This window comes from Diplotaxodon limnothrissa, linkage group LG1, assembly GCF_057381915.1.
Source record: "Diplotaxodon limnothrissa isolate DT_005_m linkage group LG1, D_limnothrissa_male_GT1.1, whole genome shotgun sequence".
Taxonomy (NCBI): Eukaryota; Metazoa; Chordata; class Actinopteri; order Cichliformes; family Cichlidae; genus Diplotaxodon; species Diplotaxodon limnothrissa.
The window spans coordinates 14,424,465-14,442,947 of record NC_140596.1 but is presented as its reverse complement, the minus strand read 5'-3'; the positions used below and the strand labels follow the sequence as shown (position 1 = coordinate 14,442,947).

The following is an 18,483-nucleotide window of genomic DNA, read 5'->3' as shown; positions in this document are numbered from 1 at the left end:
TGGAAGAAGCAGCGCTGTTCTTTTCAAATGTTTTTTACTGCATTACTTGTACCTTGCAAGCATTTTGCTCCATCGCTGCCAACTCAGCACACCTGTACGTTGCTGTAATACTTGCATTACAACAATACTAAAAGTTTGGTGTTCCCCTATTGAAATAATTGCTCTCATTTACATTTTTGTGCATGTCTGTTTCTGGGGAGGGATTCTGAATGAAGCTCAACTGAACTTTGAAGACTTTAAATGCTTAATTATGTAATTACAGTGTGTATTTTTTTGCTGCTGATTTGCTTAGTAGATCTAGAGTTAGTGATGGTGCGTGGGGTCAACCTTTTTGTACAGTGTAGGCAGTACCAGATGGATGGAAATAAGTGGCAGTATTTATTTCTGACAGAAGGAAAGGAGGAAGAGCGAAAGGGAAGGTTTTAGAAGCTATGGTGTATGGTTTGGAGATGGTGGCACTAACAACAAGACAGGAGGTGGCAGAGTTAGAGATTTTAAGGTTTTTGTTGATCGTAACTGGCATGCACAGGAAAAGAAATTAATATATCAGAGGGATGGCTCAGGCTGAGCATGAAGGAGACAAAGTTAGAGAAGCACGTCTGAGATGTTCTGGACATGCACAGTGGAGGGATTGTGGAATATATTGGACAAAGGATGCTGAATCCAGAGCTGCCAGACAGGAAGAAACGAGGAAGACCACATAGAAGGTTCAAGGAGGTAATAATGAAGGCCATGCAGAGGGTTCGTGTGACAGAGGAGGAAACGAGGGGTAGGGTGAGACGGAGCAACCCCTAAAGGAAGCAACTGAAAGATGATTTGCACACTGCATCTGCATCACAAATGACTTAATATACATATACTCCATAATGTATGATGAAAATCAAAATCCACTCCAAATTCTGCCCAACCTCACACTTGCTGAACTGCTTTAAGCAAATCAGGAGCACGTGAGCATGAGTATGACAGGCAATTAATCCGAGTGTATAGCTTTAAATTAATCAAGTTTATTATGTAAAAGTATGACATTAACAATATAAGACATCATAAGATTATGACACCATTAAAAAAACTTGAATAAAACATTCCATTTATATATTGTTAATAGTAACCTTTATACTTTGCTTGTAAAGCTGAAGGACTTTTGTTCTTGAAGAAACATTCTCTCAGGAGTGTAGGACACAAAACTTTCACAACTGTTCATGGTGATATTAACGGTAAATCTGTGATCAAACACCCATCCTGTTAAGAACCATTACGACACAACACAAAATTCTCTCTATCCTTTATATTCTGCAGGACTCTGCTTCAACTGCCAACTACTGTGAGGAGAAAAAAAAAAGCATTGACAGAATAGTGTTGTATTGGTTTAAGCATCTTTGCATGTTGTTCAACATTCATCTTCCTGTGGTGATTGTAGCTTTTTAAAGTCATACAGCAGAAAGCAGAGATTATCAGTGTAGTCCTTCAGCATTCATCGAGTCTGTTACCAAATATGAAAAAGACATGAGACAGTTTAAGAGTTCGGTCATGGAGCAGGACATCCTATTGTCAAATACTTGACCATATCAATCTTGCCCAAATGATACCAATCAAATTCAAATGCTTTGACACAGCAATATCTGCAATTACTTTTGTTTTTGTACCCACAACAACTACAACTTACAGTTCAGCACTGCATTAGAACTGTTATTTCTTTTGATATTTGCCTTTTATCTAATGACATAATAGTTTATTGGACTCGTCAACATTTCCTGCAACACATTTATTCAGCTGCTGCATGATTAGCAACATATATGCGTGCAAAACTAAACAATGGGAATTTTAGTATTATTTTCTGGCAAATTTTAAATTTCTTTCAGTTATAAAAATTTTCATTTTCTACTTTCTATGAAGCTTAACTTTTAACAGTTTTCAGTTTTTAGCATGTTAGGGACTTGTTGAATGTTCTATGATCTATATATAGTGAAAGTAAAGCAATGTTTAAATAGTAAATATATGAAATTCAGCAGAATACAAATGAGAAATGAGGCCAGCATTAAAATAATCCCCTGATATTAATTAGCTTTCAGTGCTGTGACCCTTCTGATGACAGTGCTGTCAAATACCATTCTAATGACAGCATGTTTTTCAAAACATTACAGCCATAGAGCATCAGATATTATTTATTGTAAACAGTGGGCACAGTTCCTTTTCTTAACGACCACAGATGAAAACAAACAGCAGTAATATTGTTCAGCAAGCAAATAAATTAGACTTTAAGAGTCTAGACTTGACAATACTTTGATAATACCAGCCTGTGCATCTGGACTTGACTGTAAACTGCAGATTCGAAAAGCCACATTCATCCGGTGCCAACAAACTCGTTAGTTAGGCAGAGTGAAGTTAGGAGAGTGGCAGCCACAAAATTGACATTTTCAAAAATCACAATATCTTTCAATCTCAAAAATTCAATTGATTTGATGTTTCAAAGGCATGGCAAAGTGTTCTAATAACACTGGGAAAGTGTCTGCTGCTGTCCTGCCACTAGATGGTACATGCCTGAAACTTTTGCAGTAATAGGAAAAAAGGCCTCACAAGCCTCTGCTGAGCTCCCCGAGACCGTATTAAAGCTCGTATAGTGAGCCTGGTACCTCAGTCTTTTTCAGCAAAGCACTCTTTTTAAATCTACAAGCTGACTTCACAATGGAGCTTTGCACAGTCGATCAGAATGTGAAAACAATGACCCAAAGGAGGTTGTGCTAACGTTTCAAACCTTCCTTTTCAACTCATTGTTACACACGGTGGCCAAGGAGCATGTAAAGTGACCATGTCTGAGACTCGGCTCTGTCTTGAGGGCTTATAACGTTGTTTTTTTAGGGTTTAAAATGCTGTGAAGACTTTTCCGATAACTTTTGTATATAGTAAAATTCCTACTACACAGAAGTTCCCTCTGATTTCCCACACAGAGGTTAAAAACAAAACAAAACATGAAAGTATTAAACAACGCAAACTTAGTAACATTTAGTCTTCGGCCTAATTCACTTCATCATGAAAGCACAGCCATCAGTTGTCCTGTTGTTTAACTGATTGCAGAGATAAGGAGATGTTGATCAGCATGTAGGAGTGATGGAAATGGATACACATACACAATTATTACAAAATGTTTTGTCCAAATGAAGACTAGCAGTAGTCGTCTCCTGTGAGTCATGGTCATCTGCTGAGGTGTGCACATGGTGATAAAGCTTCACCAATAAATTTCTTTTAGCTCGAGTAACCTAAACAACTTTATCCCGAGGACCCAAAACAAAAAAACCCCCAAAAAACAACAGAGATGAAGAGATAGAAAAAGCCATCTCCTAGATAAGAATGAGCATTGTGTTCATGGTAGCTTGTTAAGATGATTAAAGCCTCATTTCCAGACTAAGATGCTGAATGAAGCCTTATACATGCAGCACAGTTCAAACTCTAATGACCACTGTGCTCCATAACCAAGCTTTTTCCTCAAGTGTCATGTAAGTAGTGCATGTCCTTGACTGTGAATCCCCTGTCAGTGGTTCTCTTGTCTGGGCCAAAAGAAAAATAATTCAAGCACTTTCCATTTCGACCCACTTGTGTGGCTCCAGTGATGATGAAAGACGTTGTTGATCCATCCCTCAAAAAAAAACATTCAAAGACTTTTCTCCAATCTCATGTGCACAGCAAACAAAACATACTCAAGTTGTGTCCCAAGGTGCATTAGTTGAGTTCAAACAGCATCTTGGATGGTGGGGAATAAAAAGACTCACTTGAGTTACGTACTGCATGCGTTACCAAACAACACAAACCACATAGCTCCTCATTTTGCCCACCCTGCAAAAAAAAAAATCCAGTTGTTCATCTGATTTGTGCAAAGCAATATCACATGTGTTGGATCCACATCAGCATGTGATAGACAACACAGACTCTCAGTAGTGATTGTGATACACTTGGGTCCCATTACTGCAGAATGTTTTGTCACCTACTCAGGAAAGACGCCGCCGGAGGTTCATGGTAGCTCCAGTCGAAGAGGGCATAGAAGAAATCCTTTTTTTCCACCACACCAGACACGGTGAGGTGTCGGTGAGTTGCATCAGTCTGCAGTCTTCTCAGACAGAAAACTCAGACCCACCACGGCGACCGTGGGTCAACAGCATTAGGCGCCGCAGACGCAGGCCTGTGAACGGATTGCACCACAGCAAAGATGGCGAACCCCCAAATACAGCTTTCATGCCATCCCATCTCATGCGACGCTCCCAAGTGGGTTTCTCGTTTTTAAGACGTTCAATTTCCTGCAACACATTTGAACCCACCAGAAAGGAAAGATCCTCAATAAGTTGTCCATTTCCTTTCTCATTAGCATGCTAACACAAACATTTATGCAGAGAACTAGAACAAAAGTCATTGCATATTAATTATACTACTATAGCTAAAGAAATTTAATGTACGCCTGAACAATGTCTCAGTTGATTATTTTATAAATAATATATCACTGCTATCTCGGTACACAACTTTTAGGTGAATTTCCTGTGACTTTTACAGATTAAAATTAACGAATGATCATGATTACCAATGAGATGACATTGCTGAGGCAGGAATATGACACCGTAACAACTTGATAAAATTAGTCTATGACTTCTTTCTTCGATTCATGCACATTTAATCCCTCCACTGCTGAAAGGAACAAAGCTTGCATGGCGCAGTAGATACTGACCGTCTCGTCATTGCAGATGGAGTGGATCTGCGTACCAAACATTACAGCTGTGAAAGTGAGGAAGAGGATGGCTTCGAGACACAGGAAGATAAGCAGCAGCACAGACACCCCCGGAGAGAACTCACTGCACTCTGGTTAGAGGAACAAAGTTAGAGGTTTCAGAGTGCGCTGAACAACTGAGTAAAACAGAATATAAAATGCCAATCAAATAACAATACATTTAAAATAGGACAGATTCTAAAAGGGTAAATGTCTTCCCTTTGGGTGTTTAAAAGTCACATAGGTGACTGGATAAAATCTAGTGCAGACCATTAAAATAGTCCCTTTGCTACAATACAATTGCTACGGCAGACTGTATTTTTTTGGGAGGTCAGAGTATTATCCTGTAGAGACGACGAGAAGCTAGAATTTGAAGAATGAAATATTATCTTCATTTTCTGGTTCACTCTTACAGACAGACCCACAAGGGAGCGGGAAGTGATGGATGACAGCTCAATGATGGCTTTGCCGCACAACTTCAATGACTTGTGCAGAGCAGCTGTTCTGACAACAGGATAAAAATCTCTTTCATTTCCGTACTCTGCTTCTTTTCTTCATGTCTCTAAGGAGTTTCAACCACTTGTACTAATAGTTGTATTTCTGCCTTAAACTGCATGTCTTTGACATCATGTGTTCATGTTTTTGAAAGTTACGTTAGAGAAGCCTTACCGTTCCACTGAAGTTTAATACATGTGAAGAAGTGCATGCCACTGAGGCCGAGGGCATAGGCAGAAATCAAGGCTATGTACATCTATGGAGAGATGAAGAGAACAAAAAAAGTCACATATACAAAACAAAGAAGGTAAGCAAAACCACTCACAACCCAAAAGTTTACTGACATTCACTGGAGTAATGTAGCCTTAAACTATAAATTTCACATTCACAAGTAGAGCTGGGCCAGATCATACCGTTCAAGGTGATACCGGTATAATGTTGGGCAATGATAAGAAAATGAAATATCGCGATAGAATATGGGTAAAACGCGCATGCGCAGTGTCTTTGTTTTCATACGCACATGGCGAAAAAAGCATGGCGGCGACGGAGAATGAGAAGAGCGAAAACGGATCGATGAATGAAACGGATGAACCAGAACTGGTTTGTAAAAATGCTGCGACTTCAGTGGTGTGGAACTGGTTTGGCTTTCGTCCGTCAGATACACAACAAAGCACTATTTTTGGTAGCGCATGCTAGTGGGCCGTCGTTATTACCGTGTTTTTTGGCACATACGGCACACTTAAAATCAATCCTTTGATTTTTCTGAAAATCGACTGTGCCCCTTATAATCCTGTGTGCCTTATGTATGAATTCTGGTTGTGTTTACTGACCTTGAAACAATTTTATGTGCTACACAGCACTCGAAAATCTTTCAAACGTTTTAATACGACTTTGCTAAGCTACCGCTTGATGGATTGTCGGAGCATTACGGCTATCGTAGGCAGGAGCCTCGCAGAGTGATACGTACTGTGCTTCAACATAATATTACCGTATTGTGTGTGTATAACCTCTTTTTAAGTTTTGTGGATATTATACATGGTTATGCTGAGGATATGTCGGCCAATTTCCACTGGAAATGCCTTTTGGTTAAACTGTCAGCAAGGAATTTGCATTTGCGCTGTTAAATTTTTATATAACTTTAATGCACATAAAAAACAGCTGCTTGTTTAAGTGAAAATACATTGATGTTTTTTTTTTTTTACATTAATAAAGTTGTGCAGTTGTAAAGTATTTTGTCTAGTGTCAATTATATCGTCAGTTATATCATTATCGCAAATTTTCAAATGTATATCGTGATAAATATTTTTGGTCATATCGCCCTGCTCTATTCACAAGTTTAAGTATTTAGACTTAAAAACAAAAACAACTTTCTATTTTAACCCTTTAAAACCTGAACCATGAAAGAACTGCCAGAAATCTTTAATTTTTTGATAATGGAGTGTTTGTGGAACCTTGCCACCTGACCTGCTCTGCCACCTGAGCAGGTCAGCCACTAATCAGAAGGTCGGTGGTTCGATCCCAGGATACCTCCTCGCTGCATGCCAAATATCCTTGGGCAAGATACTAACCCCATTTTTGCCTACTGGTGGTGGTCAGAGGGCCTGGTGGCGCCAGTGTCCGGCAGCCTCGCCTCTGTCAGTGCGCCCCAGGGCAGCTGTGGCTACAATGTAGCTTGCCATCACCAGTGTGTGTGAATGGGTGAATGACTGAATGTAGTGTAAAGCGCTTTGGAGTCCTTAGGGACTAAGTAAAGCGCTATACAAATGCAGGCCATTAACAATTTAGACAAAATATATACAAATTAGTGGTGTTAATACATTAAAAAAATAACAAATCTCAAAATTGTCTGTAATTAATCGCGATTAATCGCATTTACTTGATCCTGATTACTTGATTTTTTCAACTTTATATTTAAGCTTGTAACAGACATTTATCCAATATAATGAAGTAAATGCAGAATAAACAAATAATTTATAGTTAAATTCAAAGAGAATTTGAATAGTTTTCTTCAATCTTTTAACACAGGTTCTACCACATGTGTTAATTGCATTAAAAATTTTAACCGCGTTGACCGTGATGGCGGATTAATGTGTGTTAACGCGTTAATTTTGACAGCACTAATACAAATATTTGAAATTTTAATCTGCATATATGTATTTATAAGTTTTCATTTATATTACATTTAATACATAAACCATATTTTTGCAATTTAGTCATTAAAAATGTGTCATGCAATTTAGATTCTTTTTTGAGGGTTAAAAAAAAGTCACGCTGATGATGTAGAGGTCTCAAAAACTCACAAAAACACATGTATCAAATACGATATGCTGTTCTTTAAAGGGTTAAATGATGAACCTGTGTTTCCACAGATAACTTCTCCTTTATGGCAATCTGAAAGGAAAGTTAACTATGACCTTGTGCCACTCAACCATATATGACAGCTTTATGTTTCTGCCCTCAAAAAAGTTCCAGTCAGCACACGAAACCAGAAAGAAGTGCTGATGCTGTCAAGAGAGTCACAGATGGCCATGAAAGCACATTTAATGTCGGCATGTTCCTGCTGTGCGGTGCATCTCTACTGAGCTGAGCTGCTTATTTGATCATGGAAATGAAGCAAGTGGGAAGACTTTTGCAATATCTCCCATGTAGTACCAAATAAAATATAATTTATGTATTTATTTAAATTTAAAATGAGTGGAAAACAAGCAATTTTCTAAGAGGATTAAAAACAGTATTCTCATATGTAAAACGAGCATTTCTACTTGCTTTGTAACTTTAACAAACAGATTAACTCACGACTGCAACTGTGTACTTACAGTGAAAAGAACAAAGAATCTCTGGTTCTTTTCTCCCACACAGTTATTGACCCAGGGACAGTGATGATCCATCTTCCTGATGCATCGTTTACAAATACTGCAGGCAGGAGAAAGGAGAGTTTAATTCATGACAAACTGACTGCTAATGCAAATGTAATCAGCTACTCTGTTTGTCCTTTCATAAAATATGTTTTTAAGGAACATTTTTCCTGCTACAACAAGCCTGTGTATTACTAAGTCACAGAGTCTGAATGTGCTTCTGTTCTCATTACATGCTACTCATGCTCTGCCTGCTGCGTATGCATGGTGTTAGACTGACCTGCAGTGGTGTGCCCTCTCAGGCTTGATGCTACAGCACTTTGGGCACTTGTAGATGACCTCACCAGGCTTCAACTGCAAGCTCTCCATATATTCCTTTGTTGCGTTACCCTTGGGAACTGCGCCCTAAGGAAAAGGGCAGACAGAAAAAGAAACATGCTATTTATTAAAAAGATCCACATAAATGCATTATGCTGGGGTCATGTCTCTAGGCTGTGAGAGGGGAAAAAATACTTTAATTTAAAAAATAAATAAATAAAAGGAACAAAATGTCTACTTGTACAAAGTAATACAAGTAATTAATCTTAATAACCCAAAATGGCAATAGTCCAACTGAGACACAAACAGATGCATTGGTTCTTATTCACAACTTTTCTATTCTACTTGAGGACTCACAGCTTTTTCTATACACTATGTCTGACTCACCCTCTCACGCAAACATTCACACACATATTCACACTCTGATGAATGCACTGGGTCCAACTCGGGGTTCAGTATCTTGCCCAAAACCATTTTGGCATGTCGACTGAAACACCCAGTGTGTAACGCACACTTAAACTCAAATACACAGATGACCTTAAGACCTTGAAAGTACAGCTGAAACTCCAGTTTCTCCACTACAGCGTACACTTCTGTGTTTTACTTGTTGGATTTCAATTAAGCATTTGTTCAGGAAGGGCCACTGGGCTGGAGGCACCAGTGGGGCTGTCACCAGACATTTTAGTTTCTTTGAGTTAGAATCAGTTGACATTTCAACAGCAGCACTAACAGTATTAGACGTGCAATCCCCCCGACACATGACTTCACTGTATTTAAACTATTCGCCAAGTATTAGAAGCAAAGTCAGTAGCAAACCAAATTAAAAGTTGAACATTTTTTTTGAAAACCTCAAATGCTCTTAACAGATTAGAGTAACAAGCTGACAGAAATTCAGTTCAGAAGGCTGCACTGTGCTGCTTTCGTGCACAGCATCCACTCACACACTACCCCTAAGCTTAGTGTCCCAGATTACATCAGTGAGTGACTCCAAGTATCACTGTCAGTGATTTTTGGTGTAAGCTTCACTGTCAAAACATCTACTGCAGTAAGACTACTATACAAAGTCTGAGCATCATGCCACACATCTTTATTTCATTAAGATGATTTGATAGCTAAAGCACCAAAAATTTAGCTTGCAAAATTACAACAATAAGCCAGGTTCTATTTAATATTTGTAAATGTTGTTTGTTTGCAAAAACAAATAACTGCCATCAGACTGAAACTTTCACACTTTCTCCACCCTTACTGTAATAAACATACTTACCGGGTCAGTCAGCATGGTGCGCAGGTGCGAGGCCAACGCAAGCACAGCCAGTGAGTTGAAGGTAGCACCATTCAACAGCGAGTACCAGAAGTTCTTGGCAGGCAAAAGCATGACGAAGTTCACAACAAATTCAGCGTACAGAACCAGGAACCAGGTCATGGTTGCACACACCATACCACAGCTGTCCTGAATAAACCACAGAGTGCGGTTTCCTGCTGTGTGACCCACATGTGGACCTCCAACCATCACTCCGGCTGCAAGGCTACCTGTCTCGACATCTGCACCTGCTGACAGCAGCGGATGGTGCTGCTCCATATCTCGTAATCTGTGGTTTGAAGACTGCATTCTGCCCTAGAGAGAGGAAAGACATTCAAACTTAGTAGCAGTAAAAGTAATAGCAGTCAATCAATAAATACGGTTTAAACTAGAATCAGTACATCAAAGAGACAAATAGTAAAATGTTTGGGGAAAAGAATGAGGAATGTGTGTTAATTAAGAGTTCTACAAATAGCATCAAACAAGAATGTAAGGTACTTATTCTTAGGTCATGATTATCTGTAAAATGACAACTAAACCTTAGGACAGCAGTGATTATAACTAGTGATCAGAGTGCTTTCCAAAATAATTTGAAATCACATAATCAAATCATTTCTTAATAGTTTATGGCAACTTTATACATTCAAAGTTTTGGACAAACGTCTGATGCCAGCTGACACAAATGGGGCAAAGTATGTATATGATCAATGTTGCTCAACCCTGGACTCAACCCCCTCAAAGCTCAGGGCCTGTTGAGCCTTTCAGCATGATTCATTGGCGTACTCCTCAAGGTCGCAAGCGAACATTCAGGACCAGCTGGGGAAACTATCTCCACAGCTTCAGGATAAATCAATGGCTATTCTGGTACCTTTAGGAAACTGATCCCGCAGCTGAGCTACATGTTCAGGAGAAATAAAGGCTAATAATAATTTGTGGGCCTATTTTCCCTTTGGCTTGTAGGCTTTGTGTTAAAAAAAAAAGACAAAACAAAATAATATAACAAAGCTTTTTAGATTCTGTAGTATTTAAAAAAAGAGAGAAAACAAATATCACACAGCCTTACTTTAAGGTCAAATCTAGTGTTTCTACCATTGCTGGAACACTTGAACCACCAAACACTCAAACGGGAAGAAGGAGAAGAAGAAGAAGAAGAAGAAAAACAATTCCATCCATCCAGGGTCTAGCACCCTATGACAGCAAATCTGGGGGGAACTGGGGCAAACTTTGTCTCACTTGTGGCAAGGTTATATGATGTCGTCAACTATTTGTACCTTTCACTCATCACCTCAACTCCACACATAACACACGAGTGAGGAGGTGCGCTTGCATTGAGACAGAAGAACAACAGGGAAAGGAGAAACTTGCACATCTGGAAAATTATACCAATATGCAGTAGCCTAATGACTCTTACACCGAGCTGTTATGAGACTAGTGCAAATAAATTGCTGAAAGAATGACTCCAAGGAATACAATTATTAATTTAACATTATTATCTGATCAGTATACTCAGTATTGGCATACGCCCAAAGCCAAATGGAGACGGGAAACTGTGGGATTGATGCATCCTTAGTGCACATGAGTGTCTGCTTCACGTGCCTATATACAGAGGAGCAGAGAAATACAAATGAAAAGAGTTAACTCTTAAAATAAAAGAACGGATCCCATTTTAAAGGAACAAGAGGAATAAAAAAATTTAAACAATGTCCAGTTTTCACAACAGAATACATGCGCCCCTGCTAACCAAACACAAATATTCAAGGCCCTTAAAGTGATAAGACTCAGCCAGAAGAACAACCTTGCACAAGGTCTTGCCACCCTCACCAATCTTACACTATTTCCTCATTACCACGCTACAGAATTGACTTAAGGTGAATAGTAGAGGTGCTTTAGCTGCTTCCTTTAGGTAAGCATTTAAATAAAATGAGACAGGAGATAGGGTGGTGCAAAGCTAAGCAGTCAGTCTTGTGCAGAATTTCTAATCAGACTGTCTTTGGAATACCCTGGTGAGATTTGCTTGTGCTTGCACCTTCAACACCTTTCCATGACAGTGACTTTCACTGAAGTTGCAGTATGAGGTTTTTACCCTGCAGTGTTGAAAACTGCCTTTCTGGCTGCCAGAAAACAGACATCCTCTTTCTCTTTGGGAGTTCAGTTCAAGCCCCAAAGTGATTTCACGGTAACTGGTTCAAAATAATAGAGGTGTTCTGTAAAATCTGTGTTGCAAGGTGACACTTTAGTAGTGCATGTTTCACAGTCTGTGTGGATTGTCCCTTTTGATAATATGGGAAGTTATCTATATTGTTACACAAGAGTAAGTGCTAGAACACACAAATTCTTCCAAACACATCCTACATGGATAAAATATTACGTCACGCAAGCTAGCAATATGTAACTTGTGCAAACAACTGGTTCAGATAGTAAGAGTGGTCAAACTGTCTCTGCTTTAACATATCTTAGCTACAGATATAGTGCACAAAAGAAATGTTTACCATAAGTTTGTATTTTTTTAAAGGTTACCTTTAACGACATACCTGTCTGATTATCATGCCCTGTCAGAGACACACTGTTTGTGATGGAGTGATGTTTTTGAAGTTCAAATTGTGAAAAGAAATCCTAATTTTCAGTGTGCAAGCACAGAAGTGGTAAAATTGCCACTTTTAACCACTCTTGTTAATTGATGTTCCTTTCATTCAAGAACAATAGCTTTTTCCTTTTTTTAATCAGAAGTGTCAGGCACAACAGAAGAACATATACACCTTTGAACACGGACTCAGAAAGGTAAATGTGCTGTGCTGTTTTATATATTATTTCAAAACACACTCATGTCCCTATACACACATTGTGTCGTAACTTGTGTGTCTAATCCACGGGTGTCAAATATAAAGCCCAGGGCCAGAATCAGCCTGCCAAAGGCTCCAATCTGGCCAGCTTGGCAGCTTTGGAAAATATTAAGGAGGACATAAATATGGGGCATTTAACTGTAATTTTATAAGTTTTTGTAGCTCTTCTCCTGAATACCTCATTAATAACCATTAATACTACATCAAAGTAAATAAATAAATTAAATTACAGAAAGTTTGTTTTTTGCCATCTACTATAGAGAAGTATGTTTCTTTTTCCAGTAGCTCCAGAATTTTAAAAAAAATTCATTAACTGATTATATAAAAAAGGACATTCTGTCAAATAACAAAATCCTCTCGTGTTATAATTAAAATGTAGGTTGGGCAATATGATACCAGAACTTTTTTGGCATTTTACACACTTATTTCTTACAATTTAATCATCCCAAATAGATTTATTTAATTTACTACAGCAGCATTTTTTCATTGTGAGGAAAAACTGGTATGTATGGTTTATATTGAGATCTTCTTTTTCACATTAAAATATATCAGGGACTAAATGTGTAGTTAAAGTTCTTTACTAGGGCTGCCACAAACGATTATTTTGCTAGTCGACTAGTCACTGATTATTTTTGCGATTAGTCGACTAATCAGATCATGCATCCATTGGACATGTGACTTATATATCGTGTTTAACCTGAGTAGCGAAAGACCGCGGGGGGTTTGAAAACGATTTGCCGGGAGTCCGGTGTTCTCACGGGCTCCAGTGAGCCTTGCCCCCGGCTAGCTATCCAGCTGGTGGGTGACAGATGTCTCCGAAAATGTCGGAGCGCTTTTACAAATATGTGGTGTCTTGATAAGCCGAACAGATGATTGAAGTTCACACAGCTCCATTCTCGCCTGAAAATATGTTCAAAGTTTATTTTGTGACCCAGAAAGAATAATAAGAGTAATATTAAAACTAAGTAGCTGCCGCCATTGTTGGAAACAGGAATATGCTGAGCCGTGCTATGAATTATGGGATAGGTTGGGCCATATGCCCGACCCATCCTTCAAATCTGGGGAAAAGTAGAACACATTTGTCGGCTGCATTTGCAGAAGTCTTCGAATTTGAAAAGCCTTTGTCGTGTCGCTGTAACGTAATCAGCCTTAAAATGCGGGCACAAGAGGATGCGGTTCCTGAATTTGGACACGGCTACGATATCGGAAACTGCTTCTTCTTCTTGGAGGTTTAACGGCAGCTGGCATTCTCGTACATGCAGTGCTGTCATTTTCTGTTTCAGTCCGTTATTACACTCTTAAATCCTACTACTTATTCCTGCGTCTTTCAGGATCTTACAAGGCTTTAAACGACGCGTCGACTATTAAATTTGTTGTCGACGATTTTGATAATCGACGTAATCGTGACTAGTCGACTAATCGTGGCAGCCCTATTCTTTACACTGACAAAAAGGAGAGTTTCACTGGTGCGGCCCACTATAAGATCAAAGAGAGCTGTACGTGGCCCGTGATGTAACATGAGTTTAGCATCTCTGGTCTAATCTAATGAAACTACTTTGTGCATATTGTAACCCTCCAAATAAACTACAGCAGTGCATTTTTTTCTATATTGTGCAAAATAACAAAATACAGGATGTCTTACGTTAATAAAATTCTCCACGTTGTTAAACCTTGTTTATATATAAAAACTATCTTAAAACAAAGGAAGTTTGTTATCAAGCGACCCGAGTGTGATGCACGGAACAAAAACAATAAACCACAAATAAAGCTTCAGTTATGAGATGACTGTGTGTGTCGCTGAATTTTGCACTTCCTTCGTATAGATAGACTGCAATATTTCATATAGCAAAGCTGAGCTAATGTTTCCCACCCAGTTATAATGGGTATAACAGGAACTGAAAAAGTCAGCCCAGAAACTGATAGTGACCGACTGTCTAGCTCATATACATGCTTCACTTCAATTAATTACAATGACAGGAGAAACAGTTTGTGCCAGTTGATGAATATACTGAGGAAAAGCTGCTCAATCACCAGCAGTCAGCTACACTTGCTAAAAGAATAACTCACTCACTCATTGCATATTCCCAATACCACTGGCAACATTGCATTTGTATGTTAAGAAGTCATGCTGAAGTTTAATATCCACAAAGCTGATGCCATTAGGACCACAGGCCAGGTGAAGACAGACAGCATTGCCAGTAGACTGTTAAACTAAATAAAAACAAACAAAAAGGAAAATCACCATCCTAAAGAGGACAAAAAATGCTCTTGCTAGTTTAAGGAGTATTGATTTTTCCATTGTCAATAAAGAGGAGGTCCATTTAAGCCGCAGCAGCTGCTGCTTGTCCAGCTGTCTGCCCTTCCCAGTCAGAGGGCACAACACAACAGCCACCAACTGTCCTCTCTCCTCCTTTTCCTATCTTTGTAACCAGAAACAGCACCCAAACGCTATTCTGCTCAGATCACTTTATGGGACTCACACTAGTCTTGAGTCATCGCATGCCAACAGGGATGTAGCAGTTCCACCAAAACAGAAACCAAGATCACGATGCAAACGTCGACAATATCATCTCGTGGTTCCATCTTCCTCTACCATGATATCCACGTGCAGCAGTTAATGCCCATTTAAAAAAGTTAATCCTGTTAAAATCAGACATTATCTGATTGAATTATTGAGTTTAATTTTTGTTCATGATCCAAAGATTTCCCCCTGCTCTTTCCATTTCTTTTTTGTTACTCATCCCCTCTAATAAAATCTGAGGTTTGTTATATCCCCAACACGCTAAGCAAGAAAGGAAATTACATATATATATATATATATATATATATATATATATATATATATATATATATATATATATATATATATATAACTAAGTAAAAGAAGATTTACTTAGTTATATTACAACTCACTGTCACATTTTACATACACCATCAATATTGCAGGTCAGATTCGCTATTAACGATTGAAAATACCATAAATTAAACCAGTTTGCAAGTGAATCAAGCAAATATTCTCTGCTGATCTGAATGTCGCTTTTCATCAGCCAAAACCAAGAAGTGGAATGCAACTTCTCCAGGTTTTGCATAAGCGACAAACTGGTGGCACAAGGTCCTTCCTCTGTTTGCTCTTGTTACATACCTAATATGTTCCAGCTTCACAACAGCATGCTGTGGTGTGCACCTCCTGGGCCAGCATTCAGGATGAAATACACATGTGGACTGCTGGCTGAAAAAGACAAAAGGCACACAAATATTTGTTCAGTTTCCACAGAGTGTAATGAACTGAAGTTATTATTTTTATTTATTTATTTATTTATTGTGACCGGCCATAATTACAGATTGAAGAAACCATTTCTGTCGATCAGTTTATACATCGCTTAATTTCCTTATAGCAGAATGAGAGTATGTGCCATATATATTTACAACTGTTTTTTTACTTCCAGGTGGCACACCCATAATTAAGGCAAGTCATGGTGATGAGGTGACACTGCAAATATAAACAGTAACATTTTTTTCCCCGAGTTGGTCAATCAGTCCTTCTCTATTTGGATCAGCTCAATGTGGTCAAACTATAGTAACACTAATCAAATACACAAATTAATAGACACGGGGGAAAAACACGACCAGTTCCTCAACGTTGATACAAAAAACTAACCATGTAAACCTTTACAAACCACTTTGAACTACTCTTTAAGAAACTAAACTGAAATGTAAATGACTTTTTACTGGTTTTAAACTAGTTTGACCAGATACATATTATTATTATTATTATTATTATTATTATCATTATTATCATCATTATCATCATCATCATCAGGGGTCTTTAGGCGTCTCGTCACTCAAAAAGATTGTTTAGAGGTATGACTGATCAGACCACAAACCACTTTCTCATTGATCTTCCGCCATCAGTGGAACTCGTCGTACTAGTATAGGTATCACGGACTATCTGTCTGCCAGCTAAAAGCATCAACTGGGGTCGATCTTCAGATCTACAATACCTGCAGAGGTCGTGATAGAAACTCAACACTTCGACACACGCACACAGACAGACACACGCGCACGTACGCCAGCACGCACCTCTAGCCTGACAGTTCACATGCAACCGGGATGGCTGGTAAATCTCGCTTGCTAACAAGCCACTAAAATAAGCTAACGCCGCTAGCATGCTAACACTCTATACGAATGACGAGTGAGAAAACAAAACCTTTGGAGTGACAGCTAAATTACAAACCTTAATATTCGTCATGTATTTTCCTGGGAACTCTGTCTCAATACATTCTGGCGTAGCGTTTCAGCTGAACTCTTAACCCTCAAAGCAGCTGGATCTGCAGCAAGCGACACATCGTTTGAACAACGGGCTGAAAGCCACCAGTAACAACAGAGCTTCCGGGGTTCGCTTCGGGTTTGTCCGGTACCTTTCGTAATTTTTCGTCGAATCATATTTGGTTAAACATTGCCACCGTGTGGTTAATGATAGAATTGCGCGTAAAAACTGCGATACCATGATTTCTCCACTAGTGGGTGATATTGGCCAATTACAGTGAATAACCTTAGGTAAAGTTCAAGTGAAAAAGCTAAACTATAGTTAAAGAGCAGGTGGTGTGTGTGTGTGTGTGTGTGTGTGTGTGTGTGTGTGTGTGTGTGTGTGTGTGTGTGTGTGTGTGTGTGTGTGTGTGTTTTAGATAGTGTGTGTGTGTATTGGGGCAAACTCCACTCAATAAAAAAAGAAACAAAAATAAATTAATAAAAACAGGGACCCTGTTACTTCAGGTTATTGCCCTTGAATTACTGAATAGCTATTTTTTTTTCATTATTCATCTCAGCTGAATTGCATTCAGGGACCATACTGGTGCTTTAGAAATTTACTTTATATTTCTGCAGATCTTTATCAAATGCTTGCCCACAAAAACCTTATAACAGCATGAGGCTTTAAGGTGTATCTTTCCTACTTTTTGAAGTACCCAATTTTTATGCCACTTACTCCAGTGAGTAAGGTCAACACTGTTTAAAACTCTGCACAATTAAACAACTATGCATACACTTTTGTTGCATGGATACCTTTAAAATCAGTCTGAAGTTGAGGATGCTCTTGTAACTCAACCTTGATCAACATGCACATATGTATTTAGAAAAAAGAGGATGAATACTGTAATAAAACTCTGACTTGTCTGGGAAATCTCTCTCAAAACAAACTCACTAAATCTTGTGGCTGCTACATAACCTTGAACGTCAATTAAATCCATGAACTGGACCTATTGAGGGAAAGGTCACTGCAAACCAATAAAAAACTGTTCTGAGTGACAACCTTTTCACTGTGATGAAGCTAAGTGCTTTGCAGCTTTAAAATCCCATCCAAGTCAAAGACTTATGGAAGATTTCTGTCCTCTGCATTTCCCTCATAGCAGCCCAACATCTTATTCAGTACATACAGATGAAGGCCCACTCATCTAATTCAGTGAAATACTGAGTGAAATCCTTTCTGGTCAGCTGAGGTCAGGTGCACCCTTCTTACAGCAGGGTGTACAGCAGGGAGAGGCAACACCTTACTGGCAGAAGTCTCTGCCGTCACGTGTCACCCAAGAGTGGATTACAAAGCCAAGACAAAGCAGCTTGGCCCTTCTCTGCCCTGTGCAACTGCACAGTGAAAGCTCAGGGGGTATGCCCTCTCCCATTCTGGTTTAGAGCCAATATTGGCAGTCTGTTTTAGAGCGAGGGAGAGAAAAAAATACCCAGCAATCCTCTAAAGCAGCTTAAAGGCTGAATTTGGGGACTGAAGCTCTTTCCATTTCCAGAACTGCTTCTCTCTCCATTACGGCTAGATGAACATCTGACTGACTTCCAAAGGAGCAACTACTGTGGATATATTTAAATTGTGTGCTGCATTCTCCAAACGGCTCTTCATGCCTCATGTGCATCTCACAAAAC

At 39.0% G+C, this 18,483-nt stretch overlaps 1 protein-coding gene across 1 annotated transcript; it reads right to left on the bottom strand.

The window, feature by feature from the left end:
• Positions 1–3,977: 3,977 nt before the first annotated feature.
• Positions 3,978–16,878, bottom strand: zdhhc7 (zDHHC palmitoyltransferase 7). Its single transcript, XM_085353302.1, has 8 exons — positions 16,790–16,878; positions 15,698–15,784; positions 9,680–10,030; positions 8,378–8,502; positions 8,059–8,155; positions 5,417–5,498; positions 4,709–4,839; positions 3,978–4,286 (listed from the first exon to the last, which is right to left on the bottom strand). The coding sequence occupies exons 3-8, from the start codon at positions 10,022–10,024 to the stop codon at positions 4,104–4,106; spliced, it is 963 nt and encodes a 320-aa protein (XP_085209428.1). The 5' UTR covers positions 10,025–10,030; positions 15,698–15,784; positions 16,790–16,878; the 3' UTR covers positions 3,978–4,103.
• Positions 16,879–18,483: the final 1,605 nt, after the last annotated feature.

Bases quoted from the DNA above. Each gene is read 5' to 3' on its own strand.
- zdhhc7 (XM_085353302.1), bottom strand. From the start codon at position 10,024: ATGCAGTCTTCAAACCACAGATTACGAGATATGGAGCAGCACCATCCG. The intron at 5,499-8,058 runs GTAAGTACACAG...ATCTCTCCATAG, and splicing joins GATTCTTTGTTCTTTTCACT to ATGTACATAGCCTTGATTTC. The intron at 4,287-4,708 runs GTCAGTATCTAC...AATGTGTTGCAG, and splicing joins CCATCTGCAATGACGAGACG to GAAATTGAACGTCTTAAAAA.